The sequence below is a fragment of the Pleurodeles waltl genome, chromosome 1_2, assembly GCF_031143425.1.
Source record: "Pleurodeles waltl isolate 20211129_DDA chromosome 1_2, aPleWal1.hap1.20221129, whole genome shotgun sequence".
NCBI classification, from domain to species: Eukaryota; Metazoa; Chordata; class Amphibia; order Caudata; family Salamandridae; genus Pleurodeles; species Pleurodeles waltl.
This window is the reverse complement of record NC_090437.1, coordinates 1,193,413,747-1,193,433,624: the sequence shown is the minus strand read 5'-3', so window position 1 is coordinate 1,193,433,624 and position 19,878 is coordinate 1,193,413,747. Positions and strand designations below refer to the sequence as shown.

The following is a 19,878-nucleotide window of genomic DNA, read 5'->3' as shown; positions in this document are numbered from 1 at the left end:
CCTACTTTTATGTCCAAAGCATACTCCTATATCTTTTTGTTTTCATGATTGCTCTTCCATAGGGGTGTTCAGAAGAATAACAGCAGCTGCCACAAGGCTTTTTAGAGGAGACGGCTCTGAAGGCAGCTTCTACACCTTGGAAAGTCTCAGCGCTCTTGTTCAGAACATGATACCCACCCACCCATCCCTAGTACTTCTGTGGTGCCAAATATTGCTTCTTGTCAACTACACAAACTATAGCTGGTGGTCGGAGGTGCATCAGACATTGAAGTAAGGCTTGTATACAAACCCAGTCTAATCTTTTTGCACTAAATGTGGAAAATATTGCATAAACATATCAACAAGAATCACATTGTTTCTTTAGTGCTTTCATGCACTAAAGGTAAGATCATGGATCTTCATAGACATTCACATAAATGCAATGACATCTACGAACATTTAGTTTAATGTAATGACATAGTAAAAGTACCAAACTTAGCTGCCTTAAGGAAAGATTTGATCATTTTGATCTAGACAAGGACAACAAAACCCCCTGGGGCTAGAAGAATCAAACAGCTTGAAAAGTAAAAGGGAAATGTATAACCATACTACATATGTAATTCAAAATGTAACCATCATTTAGAGAAAAAATAATGTAAGGATAAACACTGAATCCTGATGAAAGTGCACTTTATTATTATTTGAGCAACAAATAAAATGATGGAAGAATGCTTGAATTTATATCATCCACTGGCGATTGCTCACGGCTGCATTCCTGTTCATTATTTGTCACCCACTTGCTACTGCCACTCTAAATCGAGATTACCATTTGCAAATCAATCCTGTTCTGATTCAGTAGAAACAGTCCAGCCTGAACAGCTAGGTCAGGCTACCCTCCAGATGAGAATGCAAGCAACCACAGACCAGTTTTGACCTACTTAGGCCTATCAGTGATATTTCAGTGATGTAAAGCTTAAGCCTCATGGCACAGTGAGCACAGGATCAACATGTTGGTATACCTATTGCACTTAGGGTGTGAAAAACAACAAATAACAAGATGATGGAAGGAATGCTTGAGTTAATCTAAGCCAGTGGTGATTGATAGTGCCCCATTGCAGTCCATTTTTATTTGAAACATCTAAACTGCTTGAGCTATCTATGTAACAGAGTTTGAAGTGAAGGCTGTGAACAGTATGCAAATTGTCTTAGTTAGTTACACTCTGAAAAAAGCACACTGCTGAAACATAACTTAACAAATGTTTTCCTTAAAATAGGTTTGTCTCTCTTGATAAAGTATTTTCTTTAATAACTTCCCTTTTTAGTATGGTGTATCACTGCTCCCTATTTTCCTTATTGTAGTTTTTCTAGGTGTTATACTGGATTCAGAAAAAATTTCAGCATTGTGCCCACCTCTTTTTTTCCAGATTATAACAATAAAAAAGGTTGCTCGAAAATGAAAACAGGTTAAACATGTATACTCAATAGCACTTCCTATAACTCTTGCAGAGGAAAAGTGCACTGTTTTTTTAAGGAAAACAAGCAATGGTCAGTTTTCAGGGCCATCGGTGACATTACAACAGTTTGAGACCTTTAGGGAGTCCATGATGCAAATCTTTAGTACTCTTTTGGCACTCTCCAGTGCGCTTCCTCTGAGTCTTTATTTTCATTAATGAAGCCCTGACCGATAGCTTTTTGGGCATCTGGTCTAATCCTTGTTCCTGTCCACGGGTACACAAGCAGGTTGCCAGGCGTCACAGTCCAGCACCAGGTGACCCTTACTTCTTAACACAGCGCCATTTATTGAAATGTTTGGTGGTTCAAAGTTCCACCTGCCAGATGAACCTCAGTTCATTCCCTGCAGCCCCCTCAAACAGAGAATCAAACCATATAGAAACATTTTGGAGATGTGTGTTTTCCTCAGCCAGCCTAGATATCTGATCAGTCTGTGCTAGTTGCTTGCTGGGAGATACTCCCTTGCTTTATTGGACATGGTGGTGAGATCAGGTCAGGGTGCAGCCAAATACATTTTTTGCTCCGGATTTAACACCACAGACCATCTGGGCAGAGCAATTGACCCTAGCTTGGTGCATCGATGTCTCTCTTGGATGAGATCCACCAGCTTCTCTGATGAGGCACAGGCCTCTTTGATGGATATACCATTGGACTGATCTTGCATGTTTAGTAAGAAGGCCGATTCATCATTGGGACACTTCAAGGAATGTTAGGCCATGGCATGTTCCCTATGTATGTATACCCCTGTGACATAGTATCTTCCACAATTTTACCCTTTCGAGGATACTCCTGAGGGTTGGTGTACCGTCAAGGCCCTTTGCCCTCCTAGCAAGCATCCTAATCCGTTCAGCATGAGGATTGAGAAGACATTGTCCAGGTCGCTAGGGGCTAGCGATCTTTTCAGTCCCCCGCCACTCATACATCTGCTTCTAAGCTGCCTTAGTTTACATGTAGGGGCACATAGCCATTTTGAGTTGCAAAATGTAACATCCAACATGTATGCCTTTCAGATTGTTCAACAGGGCTACCCTGCCATTCCTTTTTGACCCTCAAAATCTGTTGCCCACATCAGGATGCCTTTCAGAGGAGCAACGGTTGTATCTTGCTCCAAGAGGTGCAAGCTTCTGTGACCAAAGAAGTAATTAAAAGGGTACTGGTCCCAGAAACAGAAACTGGTTGTTACTGCTGCAATTTCCTTGTGTCACCATCTGAATGCCTTCTTTTTGGAAGGGAAAATTCAGGATGCTTAGGCTCTCCCAAATTCTGTCTGCCCTGGATCCAAATGACTGGATGGTGGCTTTAGACCTGCAGGATGCCTACTTTCTTGTACTCACCTTGCTGTTCCACAAACTCCACATGTGGCCAGTAGCATTTTCAATTTGCCATGATCCCCTTCAGCCTCACCACTGCCCCACGGGTGTTCACATTTGTGATAGTGATATTGACAGCACATCATTAGATGTTGGGGATTCCAGTTTTCCTCTACCTCAATAACAGGTTCCCTGGGCTCACTTCATAGTCATAGACCATCGCCAGGTGACGGTTAACCTCCGGACATCATTGGGATTCACTACAACTTGCTTATGTTATACCTGACTCCTTCCCCTGAGACCCCCATTTCATTGCAGCGATCCTGGGTACGGTGCAGTTGCTGGCCTTCCTTACTCCACAGCAAGTCTCTGTCATAGGTCTTGCTCACAGTGGCTCTAAGGCTTCTGAGCCTCTTGACACCTTGCTTGTCTACTAGGTCATGTGGCTTATGCAGGCTCTGCAGTGAAACCTAAAGTCTCAGTGGGTTCCAGCATCAGGGTAACCTGTCAGATTTCATCTAGTTTTCGGAGGAAGCTGTGAAAATTCTCCATTGATGGCTCAACCACAGTTGGACCTGCAGCAGGCCCCTTTCCATGTCCCACCGAAGGCTGACGATAATGATGGATGCAGTACTGCTGGGATAGGGATTTAAACTGGGGAGGTGGAGATCAGAGTGCTTGGCTCTGTATAGGAGATCCATCCCCACATCAGTCTTTTGGAGTTGTGAACCATTCTTTTGGCACTGAAAGCCTTCCTACCATCCATCAAATGAAAGGCTGGTTTAGATACTCATGGGCCACACCTCCTCCATGTAGTACTACAACAAACAGCGCAGGATGGGGTCCTTGGTCCTTTGCTAAGAATTTAGGCCCTGGAGCTCACCAGAGAGTGTGGGCATTTTCCTGGTTGTAAACCACCTGAAAGTGTCTTTGAAGGCCAGGGTGGAAGAACTCAGTTGGTGGTGCCTGGCAGAATGAAATTTACCCCCGAGGTGACACCGGATATCTTCCAGCAGTGGAGAGAGCACAGGCTAGATCTTTTGCCACCTATGAGAACGTGCAGTGTCAAAACATTTGCACTTCGGAGTGCCCAAAAAAGGCTGTCTCTTAGAGATGAATTCCAGATAGAGTTGAGTGCTGGACTCCTGTATGCCTTTCCGCCTCTGCTTCGAGTTCTGAAGAAAATCAGGAACAACTGGGCCCAAGTCATCTAGTGGTACTTGCTTGGTCAAAGAGAGTGTGGTACCCATAACATCTAAATACTAGCATCCATCCTCCCATCAGGTTATTGCTTCAGTTGTATCTCCAGTTGCAGCAGCAGAGTAGGGTCCTGCACCCAAATCTGCCTTGTCTACATCTCCATGTATGGAGATTGAGTGATGGGAGTTGACCACGTTTCATCTTCCTCCCAAAGTTTTGGGTCAGGCAGCGCTGCACAAAATCTGTTTACGCCGGACGCTGGTTTGCAGCCTGGTGTGCTACCCTAATAGAGACCTATTACAAACAAAACTGTTGGATGTCTTGTTTGTTTTATCTCTGGCCCAGCAAGGACTTGCAGTTGGCACCGTTAACAGGTATTTTTTTGGCCCTGCCAGCCTTTTCACATTTGATTGACCAGCCATCTTTGTTCAATCCCCTGTTGTTATGAGCTTTTCCAGAAGTGTGACACGTTTCCCCCAAAACCTTTGCGATACCACAGTGGGATCTCAACTTGGTCCTTCATATTCTCATGTGCACTACCTTTGAACTAACGCATAGCTATGAACTTCCTCTTCTGACTGAAGACTGTAATCCTGGTCCTGGTAAATTTGGCTTGTTGCATGAACTCTCTCGATACAACCATTATACACCACCTTTTTCCTGTTAAAGTGGTGTTGAGGGCGTTACTGCTTTTAACATTGGGTAAACCATTACTCTCCCAACATTCTTTGCTCTGCCTTACCCCTCGAAGGAGGAGAAAGTCCATCTATTGGATCTCGGAAGAGATTTGAGTTGCTTCATCAATCAAACCAAAGACCGTTGGGTTGATGATCAGCTTTTCAAGGAGTTCTCAAGGGCAGCAAAAGAGAGTGCAGAAAAGAACTCTGTCAAGATGGATAGCCCTCTACATTAAAAACTGGTAGGAATTGGCAAAGAAGTAGCCTCTGGAGGGCCTGGGGACCCATTCTGCCAGGGCCAAGGCTACTACTATTGCTCCTTTTCTTTACTACTGACCAACTGAATTAAATTAAATGTTTCCTGTTGTTCTTGTGTTGATCCACAATCTTCACCAAAACTGACCACATTCTACGCTACCTCTACCTCTCTCTGTGTGCTCATTGAAGACTCATAGAACTAAAGCGAAGAGTCTCCCCCACACCGTTTATTTGTGTAGCTTTGTTCATATTTGTGTAGCTGAAGAGCAAATAAAAGAGAGAAACCCAGGTATGTAAGAAATCCCTTGTTTTGCGAAAAAATATCACTTGTCTAAATTCTTTCCTCCTGGTCAGTGTGATTTGCAATCTCTGCTCTGATTTTTGCTCACTGCCCTTAATAGTAGTTTTTTTATTGCCAAGAATTGGGCCCCCTGTAATGTGGGAAGATCCCTTCAGCTGAAAGATAGTGAAAACCCAGTATGAACTGTCCAGTATTCGCTGTGAATCACCCATAATCTCCAAAAGATATGAAAGAGCTCTTTAATTAGCTCTGGATGTACCCATCAAGTTCTTGCGTACTTCATATTGATACCTCTACAACTGATTTTCTACATCATTCACCTTCCATAGAAATCTCCTCTGCGTCTTGAGAGAGAGAATCCAGTTGGATAATGCATCTTTTTTTATTTCAATCTTCTGTCACTGTTGTGTCAAGGTTTTCCACTCTTGAGTTAATACCGGCCCTTATTACTAAGATCCATTGCAGTCTTGCATAGCTTCTTTCCCAACAGTTGAATGTCTCACTGTGGCCAATTGGTTAGCCTCATGTGGATCCAGAAAAGGGATCTTTGACTGACTAATTTTGTTTGCAGATACCTCCTCTGTGCTTTCCTTGTGCTGTCAGGACCTCTGTTATGCCTTATTGTGGAACATTACACTTACCTGATGGCATGTTTTCAGTCAGATAGGCAATCAAAATGATTAATGCATTTTGAGGATGTGCTGCAGCAATAACCTCCCTGCTTCCCTACTTCAAGTGGGCTCCCAGAAGAGCTTACCAGTTTTCCAGCTCTCTTCTGCTTCAGTTAATATCCTTGTGTCTCTCCCATATTACGGCTGAAGACTATGTAGCAGGCCTGTCTCCTCACCACAGTTCCACCACAAGAACACTTGCTGACAATAAAAAATCGCCTGCAGGTAGAAAAAAAAAATGGATGAAAAACAGAACTCCAGAGGAATTCCTGATACCGAAGTTCCTCCACACAGCATGCAGACAACTTATCGCATCAGCCAAAGCAAGTTGCTACACTAACACCATCATTGTAGCCACCAACAGAAGCAGAACACTGTTCAAGATAATCAAGCACTGCATCAACCCCATGCTGCTCCCACAGATCTCACTCCATGGAAAAGTGTAATGCATCAACCTTTTTTTCAGAGGAAGAAAGCAGACGCCTGTTTCAGTTCTTACAACACCCCTTACTGTAGAATCACTCAATTGTCAGCCTTAAAGCCCTATCACTCCCAGATCTCCTTTACTCCTTTAAAGCTTCTTCTCGTGAAGATGTTTACCATTGTCCTCCATCACAGCTCTCTATGGATATTCTCTTCCCTGCATTGCCTAACTCACTCAAGCCATCTTTCCAGAAGCTTTTGAGTAGCCAGATCCTCCCCTTCCTAAAGGAACACAGACTAAACCCTACTGACCACCTACCATTCATCAGCAAGGTAATTGGAAAAGTAGTCTGTGTTCAACTCCAAGATCTGTCAATGCGAGCCATCTGCACGACTACAGAGTCTGGCTTCAGATCACCTTGCAGCATGGAGAATTCAACCTCACATATTGTAGACAATGCCCTCTTGACCTCAGATGAAGATGGCCCCAGCCTCTTGATATTGTTGGACCTCTCAGCTGCCTCCAACATAGACAACTATCCCACCCTCATATGCTCCCTGGAGTCTCAAATGGGACTCACCAGCAGTGCTCTTTATTGCTTCTCCTCCTACATTCTCAACGAACAACAGTTTGTTTACATTGGCACATCTAGGTCACAAAAGATCCCTATCACCTGTGGAGTCCCCCAAGGCTCTATATAGTCTCCTGTCATCTTCAACCTTTACATAGCCAGAACTTGGTGCTGTACTCACAGGTAACAGTATCAAGATTCACCAATAAGCTGATGATACACAACTCTACTTGAAAGTCTCTTCAGCTTCAGACATCTAATGCTTTAAACACTGCTTGCACATCATCCAGACCTGGATGTCCAACACCTACCTGAAGTACAAACAAAGTTCAATTTTTTTGCCAAGAACAATAAGCAAGATACAGTACAAACCTGGTTCACTGACTTGAACCTTGATGTCTTAGAACCTCCAACACTCACCAAATTCTAAGCCACTTGGATTTACCCAGGGCACTAAACTCAAGGAACACACTGCCAAAAAAAGACAAAGATGGCCTCGTACCAGTTCTCTCTTCTAACGAAAGTCAAACCTATTCTTCTAGAAAGAGACTCCGGAACTGCTGTTCAAGGGGGATGCTGGAGTACTGGAAAGCAATATGGCTGCTCACCTGTGAGGCTCTTGCCGTTTGTAGCGGCTGTCTGGCATAATCAACTGCCTAATGCTACCATGCAACCCAAAATGATATTGCCAAAGCATCAGGACTCCTCTTAGCACCCATTGAGGGAGGAGTGGAGGGTGCAACATCTGCAGAGAAAAGCCCCAGCTTCTTACACTGCCGCAGCTCTGAGAGCAAAGTGGCCATGGGTTCCAGCCCTGAGCTGCGAGAATTGGAAGAAATGGTTGCTGCACCAGTGTTGCTTAGCCTCCTCAGCTGGCTGTCTTGCTGTGTTAGCAACCCCCTTCGAACCACAGACATGGCACTGCAGTGTGCAACTGTGGTGCCATGTGAGGTGAGAAGGCTGCATCATCTTTTTGGGGGCTGCCATGGTGCAGAGAGATCTGCTGCCTGTGGCATGTTGAGAGCCCAGTAGTACCCTATAATGCATCAACATCCATATGCATCCTGGTGGCAACTGTGGGGAAAAGCAGCACACTTTTAGAAGCAGAGGGTTTATCAAGAAACAAACTGCAGCCTCAAGGCGGACCTGCCTTTGGTGCCCTAGACTCAGGCAAAGTCTGCTTGTGCCTCTCCCCATACAGATGCATAGCAGGGGATTTGGACTCAAACTTGTGGCATCGTTTTCTCTTCTTAAACCTCATTGTGACAGTTTTGATTTCACTTGCCCATCTTCGGTGCATTGAAGAGCTTTGTGATCTGCTGTGTCTGAAGAAACCTGCATATAAGACATCCCCATCCCATAACAAATTATTGCAGGGCTCCGGTCTGTGGTGGGGCTGCCCCCCAGATTGTATCCCCACTGTGTTGTCCCTGAAATTCATTGTGTGTTCTGACTTCATGGAACCACACAAGAGCATAATACTTGCTGCAACATCCAGAACCTGACAGTCTCTGAGCACTGCCCCCCCCCCCCATCCTCTGCACTCTGTCAATTAACTTAAGCTGCCTCATCACAAGGGAAAGTCACTGAATCACTGCCTGCCAATGCCCTGCCATCCTATGTTGGACCCTCACAGTCCCTTGACACTCTTGTACCACACGTTTGTTTTAACTCTACTAATACTTCTCTCACAATGAAGAAGTCAGGTGCTAAGCACTAAAAACTGTGATTTGAACCTCCGACTGGTCACAAAGTACCAATGCTTGCACTGGGAAGAGGGCCTGAGCATGAAGCAGAACAGGAGAGCCTGATGCTGAAATGGACTCCTTGGTGAAAGCCACGCTGTAGAACCTTGTGCTGATGGAAGCGAAAAGCGATACACTCCATATTAGAAAGAACTCAGTCTCAAACATGACCCTCTGCTGAGTACAGTCGACCAGAGGGTCTCAGATGTGGAGGATACGCTTACCAAAAATTGACACACATGACAAAAGTCTTTAATGTGATCACCATAAAGAGAGGACCTTGAAGAGTGGTCCAGATGTAACAATATATTTCATGGCATGTGTGGCTGTAAATACACTTACTTTGCATAAGTCCGCCATCTAGTGTTGGGTCTGGAGTGTTACAAGTTGTTATTGTTCAAAGAAGCTTTCCAAGTTCGGGATCGAGTGACTCTTCCGCTCGGTGATACTGTGCATGGGTATCATCTCCTTTATTAGATTGTTTTCTCTCCATCGGATTCTGATGTGTGTTCCTCTCACCCCAGTTTCTCTCAGATTGGTCCATTTCAAACTGTTCTCTTTTGTCTTTCTATTAGTGACAGTATTGTACCTCAAATGCTTTTTCTCTCTCTTGCTTCATCGGTCCGCCCTTTGGTGTATCTTTGCTCGTCTCTGGCCTACTTCTCTACGTGACATCAGACTATGCAGGGCTAATGGAACATACTCTGTTTCTGTTTTGCCCTCGATGCTGTTCTGCTTTCCCTCTTATCTCATATCCGAGCTTACAGAACCTCTCTGGAATGCACTTCTGAGTTTAACGAAGACATTTATTGTTGTTAATTCCCCACCCACAAGTTCCTGAGAGACGAAATTAGTAGATTGTAAGCACACGTTCAAAAGTAGTCGCAGCAATGAAAGCAAAATATATCAAAGTACTTCTCAGTCGCAATGTACACAGCAAATATAGGTGAAGACATTTATAGCATAACTGCAAAGTAAAGCATAAAAGTCAAATTCATCACCGTATGGGCAAGGCGGTAAGGCCTATACTCATCTTCATCTTTCTGGGGTCTGCAAGTTGATGACTCCGGTCAACTGCGAGAAAGAGATTCTCTACCCAAACAGGAGACGGGCAACTGACGTCTAGTTCCAGTCTGAAGTCAAGCAGATTCAAATCTAACTCACTGTAGCCCAGAGTCATCCTTAAAAGCAAACTCAGTGTGAGAGCCGAAGAACCTTGGAGAGGGGCCAATTCTCCTGAGCTCCTCGTTCTCAGACTGGATTGTGAGGTAAACACAAAATCTACGTGCTCTTATCAGCTAAGGTCTGGTGTGAAGAAAACAGCTTGGTCCATCTTGTGGAAAAACACAGCTTTGTAATGTCTCAACTGCAATGTCTAACTCCACGTTAAAGCCAATAGGCAGCTAACCTAAATATAAAATGTAATGTCATGTCAAAGCCAATAGGCAGCTAAACTGAATACAGAATGTAATGGCTAATGCTGTGTCAAAGCCAATAGGCAGCTAACCTAAATATCAAATGTAATGTCTAATGTCATGTCAAAGCCAGTAGGCAGCTAAGCTGAATACAGAATGTAATGGCTAATGCCATGTCAAAGCCAATAGGCAGCTAAACTGAACAAAACATATAATGTGCTACTGGTGAACATTGAGCAACTAATATGCGCAGTGGTGAAACACAAAGTCATTGGTCAAGCACAATAGCATCACAGATGCCACTCTAAATTTCCCCACACCGACCAACATCTGGCGTGTAGTTTGTCTCTCTTCCTGGACCACAACAAACAGATTTGGGATGCTTGCTATTCCTTTCACTTGAAGAAGATCTCTGGAACCAAAGAGCTCGTCAGTTGGAAATGGCGTCCAAAACTCCAGATGGCAAGCCTGATGTCTTTGGGGAATAACACGCGCAAGAAGAACACACCAAGAGGAGACCTTCTCCATCGAGGACTCTGAGTCAGATGGACAATCCGATATTGAAAGTCAGCCGGTGATGTCGGCGCAGCCTGTGAGTAGAATAACCCCTATTCCCGAAAGACTTTGAAAATGCCCCACAAAGGAGCTTGGACCATGGTTGGATCAGAAAATCACCTTCGGATGTCCCGCCTCCCAGCCCTGCACCGAAGATAGCCAGGACTAAGTTGTTTTCTGCATCGACCTCCGGTTTGGTCGGTTCACATATAGCTTTAGGATCAAAACGACCCGAGCGCTTCAGTACTGATCAAGAAAGCATCCACACCTGCTTCGGAGCCGACCCCTTTGCATTGACTGAAGTATTCAGTACCAAACATTTCCTAACACAAGGCTGTGCCCCATAAGAACTCCAGTCACTCTTCCGGCACTCCCTCACCAGTGGAACCAATTTTAGATATAGACGCTCGTCAGAATCATTGCTTCTCCCCTGTTCCAGTAAAGAGAAAGTTACCCTTTGAAGAGACCTTGGACATTTCTCCACCCCCAAAAAAGGCCTCCAAAAATGAGGCTCCACTTCGGCCTCAGCCTTCTCCTCTTCATTCTCCAATTCCTCTTTCCACCCCTTCACATCATCCTACACCTTTTCCTTCACCACAGTTTTCACCACAAGGTTCACCCTCGCCTCAAGATGACAACTTAGGTGACGCACCTCATGATCTAGATCCATGGGATTAATTTACTCCGGATCCCATATTACCAAATGATCTATATCTGTACCCTGCAAGACTATCACCGCCTGAAGATTCTAAATGATATCAGCAGGTGATAGCAGGAGTGCAGCGGCATTACACACTGACCCTATTTAACAGGATTTCCTCTTTGACACGCTTACAGCTACACACAAATAAAGTCAATTGCTACCCGCATGCTTCGTCAGGTTGATGGCATTTTTAAAGAACTCGTAAGGTCCAGAGTTATCACCTCTAGGGTTCATAACAAAATACAAAGCAGCTCCTACAGACCCTCCACCTACAGACCCTCTGTTTATACAGACTCAAATCCCTTCTGATTTTATTGTGGCCTGCACTGAGCTGCAGTGTGCTAATAGTCAGTCTACAGGAGATTCACCCCCTCCTGACAAAGAAAGTAAGAAAATAGATGCAGCAAGTAAAAGGGTAGCAGCACAGGCTACCAATCATTGGCGTATTGCCAATTCGCAAGCACTATTACAACAGTACGATAGGGCCCACTGGGACAAAATGGAGGATCTCCTGCAGTACCTCCCAGGGGAACATCGCAAAAGGGCACACAAAATAGTGTCAGAAGTTCAAGCTATCACCAATAATTCCATTCGTTGTGTGATAGATGCCAACAGATACAGCTGCAAGTGGTATTAACACAAGCATAATCGTACGCAGGCATGCTTGGCTTAGGTGTTCAGGCTTCAAACCGGAAGTACAGCAGTCAGTACTCAACATGCCATTTGATAGGGAACACCTATTTGGACAACAAGTGGATACCACACTTAAAAGAATAAAAAAAGACTCAGACAGCTAAATCAATGGGGGCACTACTAAACACTACACAAAATGGTAATTTTCGTCGGCCGCCCTTCAGGGGAGACATCAAACCATTATCTACAGAGCATTCCGCCTCCCACTTTTATAACAAAGGTTCCTTTAGGGGATCATACAGATGCGCAAATAACAAAGGCAGAGGTAATGCATCCACCTTTCGAGGACCTGCCTATCACCACAGACCAGGGGGTCCTTTCAATTATCCAACATGGTTATTGTCTGGAGCTCACTTCCAATCCACCAAACATTCCCCCTCATGCTACCAAATTCTCACAAGAACAACTTACACTTCTCAAAGAAGAGGTTCAATCCCTACTTCTCAAAAGGGCCATAAAACCAGTCCCCTTGTCACATCAAAGATCTGAAGTATACTCCCTATAGTTCCTTATACCAAAGAATGGCTGATTACTCAGGCAAATCATAGATCTCAGACCATTAAATCTCTACATTGTTTTGGAGCATTTCCATACGGTCACCCTTCAAGATGTCATTCTACAGTTACAGCAAGGTGACTTTGACAGCGTTGGATCTAAAGAATGCTTACTTTCATGTTCTCATTCACCCAGCACACCACATATCTCTGATTCGGAATTGTGGGAAAGCATTACGAGATCAGGTTTTTACCTTTCGGGATCACAACCTCTCCCAGGGTCTTCGCAGAGTGTCTAGCAATAGTTGCTGCATATCTCAGACATCAACAGATTCATGTCTTCCCACTTTCGGTCAGCTGCAACTTCTACAGGCTAGCCTCCGCTTATATGGAGGGACTACTTTACATTCTATGCAAAGCATGTGTGTCTACAGCCGCACATGCCATCAAATGGAAAATGCTGCTTACCCAGTAGACATCTGTTCGTGGCATGTAGTTTTGTAGATTCACATGCGCCGTCCGTCCTCCCCGGACGCTTGTAGCCGTTGTAGTTATGTTAACATATCATTTTTGGACATATGTAAATACATTGCATGGACGTCTCTTTCGCTTTACTCTCTATATATACTCCTTCCCCACCCGCCTGCGTAAAAACACTCTAACAAAGGGGGCCTGGCTAAACTGCTGAAGATGGCGAACACTTGATTGCAACACACTGCTTTGACCTGGTGATTTCTTCGCTTTACAGAGTGCTGTGGGCTTCAAAAGGTGCACTAGAATGATCTGACCAGGCGTTGCCCAGCCGCTGCCCCAGTCAGGACTGAGGCAGCCGGAGAGGGTGGTTGGCGACACCTTGGCCTGCGGCGCAGGGCAGTGCACTGAACACTCTCCTGATTGAGCTGGGGGGACCCGGCACAAGATGAGCGTGCTACCGAGACTGTCGGCGGAGCGCCAGGAGAATGGGCTCTTCCTGCTGCACTCCTGGAGCCGGAGAAACCAGCGGAACTGCCGTAAGCTGGCCAGCTTTGGGGCTGCTGGACCTATGGGACAGACTGCTGCCGGCAGGCCAGCTCCTAGTCATTGTACTCCTTGGGGTGGAGCGGTGCAGTTGTGTGCTGCCTGCTGTAGTCGAGTGGGGGATGCAGTGTGGATAACACTTAAAGGGGGGACGCCTTGAAGAACTACCTTCTCTGCGCTGGTGACTGAGTCCATCTTGGGGGGATGCCAGCCACCTCCCACCTGTGACCTCCGGCCCGGTCTTGAAGCGTGGTACGACCGGCTGGGGGTACTATTGGTACATGGGCTTCTGGTATGAGGGATCGTACCTGGCACTCGTCTGGCCTACGACAACTGATCTAAGACCTGCTTATTCCCCTGTGCCGCTAATGTGCCATCCCCCCAAGACAAGCTAAAGGGTCTCTTTTAAATACTTGTGCATACATGTCTACCACGGGACAACCTATGCAAAGGAAATTTGGGGAAAGCATATTAGTCCCTTAAGGGTAGTGTTTCCTTTTGAAGATCACTAAAACTGTCCTTGATGGTGCGAATTGCTGTATCTAAAATTGTGGTTCTTCTATGTTTCCTGTATGATTTTGTAAATCTACCGATAAGTATCCTTGTTACTTGGTTTGGGCAAGTGGATGTGCGGCTGCAGAGATCTGATCTGGGATGGGGGCAGATACAGGGTTTCGCCCAAGACTTTACGGCGGACTGGGGATGCAGGACCATGAGCTGTTCCCCTTTGGTCTCACCAATGCCCCCCAGGTTTTTATAAACATGACGGTGGAAGCAGCACATCTTCGGATGTCAGGGTTCCCAGTTTCCCCTATCTCAATGAGTATCTGTTGAAGGGGGCTTGCTCCATGCAGCCATCAACCACCTCCAGTCTATGGTGAACATCCTGTCATCTTTGGGTTCCCTATCAAAATGTCAAAGTTAAACTTGAGTTCTCCTCAGATTCTCCCTTTCATCATAGTCATTCTGGACACAGTTCAGTTTTGTTCCCTTATCCCATGCTTTTCTCCTGGACATTCAGGCTGTGATTGCGACCTTTCAGCCTCCGTCCTACATTTTAGTGAGGTCAAATCTGAGGCTGCTGGTTCTGATGGCTACCTGCATCCTACTGATAGAGCATGTCAGATGGCATATACTAGCTATGCAGTTGGATCTGAAGTCTCAGTGGGCTTAACATCAAAGAGACCTCTCAGCCCACATCGAGATATGTGCAGTGATGGATATTGGACCGCAATAGAGTCAGCAGCAGATCCCTCTATCTGCCTCACCCAGAGCTGACCGCGGTGACATGTGCTTCCCTTCCGGGTGGGAGAGGCCACCTGGGAGAGGTGGAAGTCCAAGGTCTCTGGTCTCCGATGGAGTCTTGGCTCCATTTTAATTTTCTATAGGTGAAGACCACCCATGTGACATAGAAAGACTTCCTTCCACCAATCAAGCGGAAGCTGGTACAGGTGCGTAAAGGCAACATCTCTAGCATGTGGTATTGCCACAAGCAGGGCAGTGTGAGGTCATAGGTCCTCTTCCAAGAGTCACTGCGCCTCTAGAAATGTTTGAACCATCAAGGAAGTTTCCTAGTGGTGAACCACCTGGCAGAATTTTGAATGTCAGGGTGGACAAGCACAGCCACTGACACAGAGTGGATCAACCTCAAGTGGCACAGGGTCTCTTCCACAAATGGGGGTAACCTTGACTTGATCTATTCGCCACTGCCAAGAATGCACAATATCAGCAGTTCCGTACATGGGAGTTTCCAAGGTGTATCTCTCCAAGAAACGCATTCTGCCTAGGTTGGAGCATGGGACACATGTATGCCTTCCTGACGATACTTCTTCAGTCCCGCGTTCTGAAGAAAACTGTGCCACGTCATCCTATTGACACCACATCGGGCACGGAGAGTTTGGTATCCAGAGCATGAGCATCTATCCTCCGATCTGGCTGCTCCTGCCCCCCTGGGAGGAACTGGTGTCACAGAAACAGGGCAGAGATTTGCTCTGTGCACAGTTGAAGGGTACCTTTCAGATCTTTCGGCCTTCTTAAGTTTGCTGGCCCACACCTCATTATTTAAATTACCTGTTGTGGTGCATTTTTTATAAGGCCTATAACCTCTGTTTCCTCCTTTGCCATAGTTGGGGCCTTAACTTGGTAGTCACATATTTGATTTGCACTCCCTTTGTGAGCCTTCACAGCTGTCCTTTGCGGCTTTTCACTCTCAAAGTATTCCTACTCACCATAGCATTGATGCAGTGAGTGAGTGAGCTTCAAGCTCTCTGTGTCAACCTGTGGTACATCACCTTCCTTCCAGACAGACTGGTTCTGCGGACACAAGCACCCTTCTTGCTGAAAGTTGTGATGCCGCTCGACGTCGGTCAAAATATCACCTTACCATTCTTTGTGCTGTCTCACCCTTTTAAGGAGGAGGATAGACTCTATTGCTTGGATCCCAGAAGAGCACTGATCTTTTACATTGGCCGTACCAGGAAACACTGGGTGGGTAATCAGCTGTTTGTGGGGTTCACTGGAGCAAACAAATGGCAAGTTGTGCAGAAAGAAACCATCTCCCACTGGATTGTGCTTTGCATTAAGATCTGCTACTCATTGGCCATAAAAAAGCTTCCTGAAGGACTGCGTGATTCCACTCAAAAGGGCCAAAGCTGCTACATGCTTTAGCATGTGAAGTTTCTGTCCTGGACATCTGCCAGGCATCTACGTGGGTGGCACGCCATACATTCACAAAGAACTACTGTCTGGGTGGCCAGGTTTGTGGCTAGTCACCTGTTCGGTCTTACAATACTTTTTTGGGTTTGATTCCATTTACAGTCCCACCCCCAAGTAGGTACTGCTTTGGTATCTATTCAAGGGGTGAGGAATTTGTGATTAAAAGTCTCTGGCAGAAGAACAAGTAACTTACCTTTGGTAACACTCTTTCTGGTAGACATTCCGTCTAACTGCAGATGTCTCACGTCCTGGACATTTTATGCATTGGAGTTTATCCATGAATAAGATCCTATAGGAAATTGGGTTACTTTTTGAGGGGGAGGAGGTGAAACCCTACTAAAGCAGCTGCCACAATTCCTGTCAAGGTGAAATGCAAGCAGACCCCAAATTAACCTGTGATTAACACTCTTAGCTTGTCATAAAGCAATTAAGCGTACGTAGAGCAATGTTAAGTATTTATGCAACAGTTCAAGCAGTAATAAAATGAAAACACAACACAAAAAAAAATCCCACATCAATTTAGAAAAATAGAGCAACATTTAGATGCATCGTGCTGCCTCTGTTCAGCTCACAAGACTACAACTGGGCTGGCAGAGCACCTTCAGGCCCCCTTCCAAGGGTCCAGGATAGGAGAAGCACCACTTGAGGGGTAGGACTCTCAACAGACAGAGTTCAGGTGCTGGGTTCAAGGTGGGTGGAGCCTTTTCTGTTTCTGAGGCTCTGGTCATGGGGCCAACCAACTAACCCTTGGAGTCACTCTGGTGGTCCTGGTTCAAGATGCAGGTCCAGTCCTTTTCACTCAGGCAGCAAGGCAACAGAGTAGCAGTCCTTCTTGCTGAGCAGCACTTCTCTCCTTCTGAGTCTTCCACAAGTCCAAAGGTACACTGAAGAGTTGTCTCCGGGGGCCCATTATTTATACCTGGTGCCCACTGTGAAATTAGGAGACGATTATAGAGGCTTCCATCCCCAGAGGTGCATTGAATTTCCTGTCTCCCTGCCCTCACCCCAGCCTGTCTGGGGTCACAAAAAACTAGTGTCAAACCCTTTGTGAGTGTGCTCAGAAAGAGACTTTGTGAAGCGCAAGTGTGATAGGTAACAGCTATTCAATCCTATCAAGTCAGAGATGGCCCATCCTGTCAATGCCTATTTTCCCTTTGTTTCTCTATCTGGGAGTAATACACAAAGGCCAACTGGCAGTTACATCTTGTGATGTGAGCAAAGAAATGGGCAAATGATTAGGACAAAAAAATACTAACTTTCTAAAAGTGGCACTTTTCGAATTGTGACCTCAAATCCTACTTCATTAAAGAGAGTTTTAAATTTGCAATTCTTTCGACATCAAGCCCGACATTCCTATCTGCTCCTATTTGAAAGTTATCACTTATTAAATGTAATAAGAGATCCCAATGTTATCCTATGGGAGAAGGAGGCCCCACATTATAGAAAATCAAATGTAAGTTTTGTCTACCAGGACATGTAAAATTTAAATATACATGTCACACTTTTAAATACATTGCACCCTGCCTTCTGAGCCATGTAGTGCCTACGCTAGGGGTGAGTTATAAATATTAAGAAAGGGAAGTTTGGGCCTGGCAAGAGGTTTATCTTGCCAGGGTGAATGGCAGTTTAAAACTACACTTACCCACAGGTCGAGGTGGCAAGCCTGAGACATGTTTGAAGGGTTACTTAAGTGTATGCCACGATATGTGCTGCATGGCCACTAGTAGCATTTAATTTACAGGCCCTGGATACAGGTGGTACCGCTTAAAATAGGCGAATTGTGTGTAAGCAAATTTTACCATGTTTAAAGGAGAGCGCACAAGCAGTGATTAGCAGTGGTAAAGGATGCAGAGTCCTAAGGTCAGCAAAAACTGGTGGATTTAAGGCAAAAAGGTAGGGGGAAAACCACTCCAAGGGTGGCAGGCCCAAAAGATCCCAATTTTAGGAATCTGCACACTACTCACAGCCAGTTTGCTGCTGGGGCTCTGCATCTGGGGTCACGGACAGCCTCAAAGCAATTGACGTCAGGATGTGGGAGTGGCACATATATTTGCTCCGCACATCATTTCCAGAGTGGAACGGCTTCAGTGTGGATCCACCTACAGGTGTGTAGAGGTACTGCTCAAATGTTTCTGGGTCCTGGACCGATGCCTGGGGAATATTTAAAAGGTGAGGAATCAGTGGTTAGATAGAAGTCTCTACCACAAAGAGCATTACTGAAGATACTTAACTTGTTCTTCTAAAAATGGTGTACTTGAAGTGATACTTGAAAGGACACCGTTTGCCTCTCAGACTTACAGAATCCGCCTGACTAAAAGTTTTATTTTGCAGTTTAATGGCCCCCACTATACTGCAGGGAAAAATGTACTTATAGAAGTGCATCTGGCATTCATTATTTCCCATATGGTTTTTACACCTGCTGCCTTCTTGTGTTGTGGATTCCCTTGGAATATGCATTGACATGCCTGTGGTGATATTTTTTACAGCTAGCAAGGACAAAAAGTGTAAATACTTCCAGTTTTATACTGGATGACATTGCCTCGACTAGCTGTAATCACTTTGTGCCCCTAACAAAAAAGGTTTAGCACACTTCCGATTATCTCTCTTGCCATGTAATGAGTTTATATCCTTTTACTTTAAAGAAGGATCTCATATCTTTACTAGAGGGTACCTCTACAAAGTTTTTCAGATTTTCTTTCATGTGTGTGGAATTTGTTACCTCAGTATCCACGTAAAATGATGAATGCTAAAATTGAGGAATTGAATGTTAACTGTATAAATTCGTTCTGTGTGGTGTTGAATTTGGAAAACTGGCCGTATGATTTCAGAAATATATGTCAATTTTATGGCAGCTGATTGCTTGCTTTGAGATAAGCACTGTCTTTGTTTTTGCTACTCTTAATAATGAAATGTCACTACTTGTTATGTGTGCCGAAAAATGTCCTTTAATTCGTAGTATCTGTTTTGCAGAAGGCATAGTCTATCCACTACCAAACTGCTTAGCCCTCAGGTCACCGGAAATCTTGAAGAATCTAGAGTGGAATCCAAAATTGGAATGTGCAACCGGGAAATAGTTCGAAGGGGAGCACTCATTCTCTTTTGTGATTATGTTGTAAGTATAAAAGTGCTAACAATTTTATGAAGGTATATAATTTCTTTTACATCTGAACTAGTTCATATTCATAACATTTAGAAATGCTGTAAAAATTATTGTGGCCCTTGTTTCCCAACTCCGTTCACACTTTCTGGTCACTTTTATGCCTTATGCATCTCCTCTAGACATTCCTCATCACAAAGGTTATTTTGAACAAGTTGCAAATGAGCTCGTAAAAGCGGCTTTGTGGCACAAAAACACAACCAATTCATTTGACAGGTATCTTTTCAGATCATTTCAAACATACTATAGTTCAACCACTATTAAGAAAAGAAAATCCCTGAACCGTCAGATCCTATAAATTATCACCCTGTCTCTTTATTGCCCTTCATCTCGAAACCCAAGAAAAAACAATCTCTCCACAACTTCAAAACGCTGACGAGAACCTCTATCTGCATGACAGCAAGCAGGGTTTAGACCTGGTTGCTGTCTGTAGTTGGTGGTAACACCAGTGATGATCTACATATGTTGGCGGAAGGAGGCG

The 19,878-nt window shown here is 44.9% G+C and overlaps 1 protein-coding gene across 2 annotated transcripts in view; it reads left to right on the top strand.

Moving 5' to 3' along the window:
* Window positions 1–19,878, top strand: part of HTT (huntingtin) — a 1,416,422-nt gene that overhangs the window by 786,829 nt on the left and 609,715 nt on the right. For both annotated transcript variants that reach the window (XM_069203496.1, XM_069203501.1), the window contains 2 exons: window positions 63–270; window positions 19,211–19,352. In XM_069203496.1, the coding sequence (XP_069059597.1) occupies window positions 63–270; window positions 19,211–19,352 (350 nt within the window). The remainder of the gene's footprint in view (window positions 1–62; window positions 271–19,210; window positions 19,353–19,878) is intronic.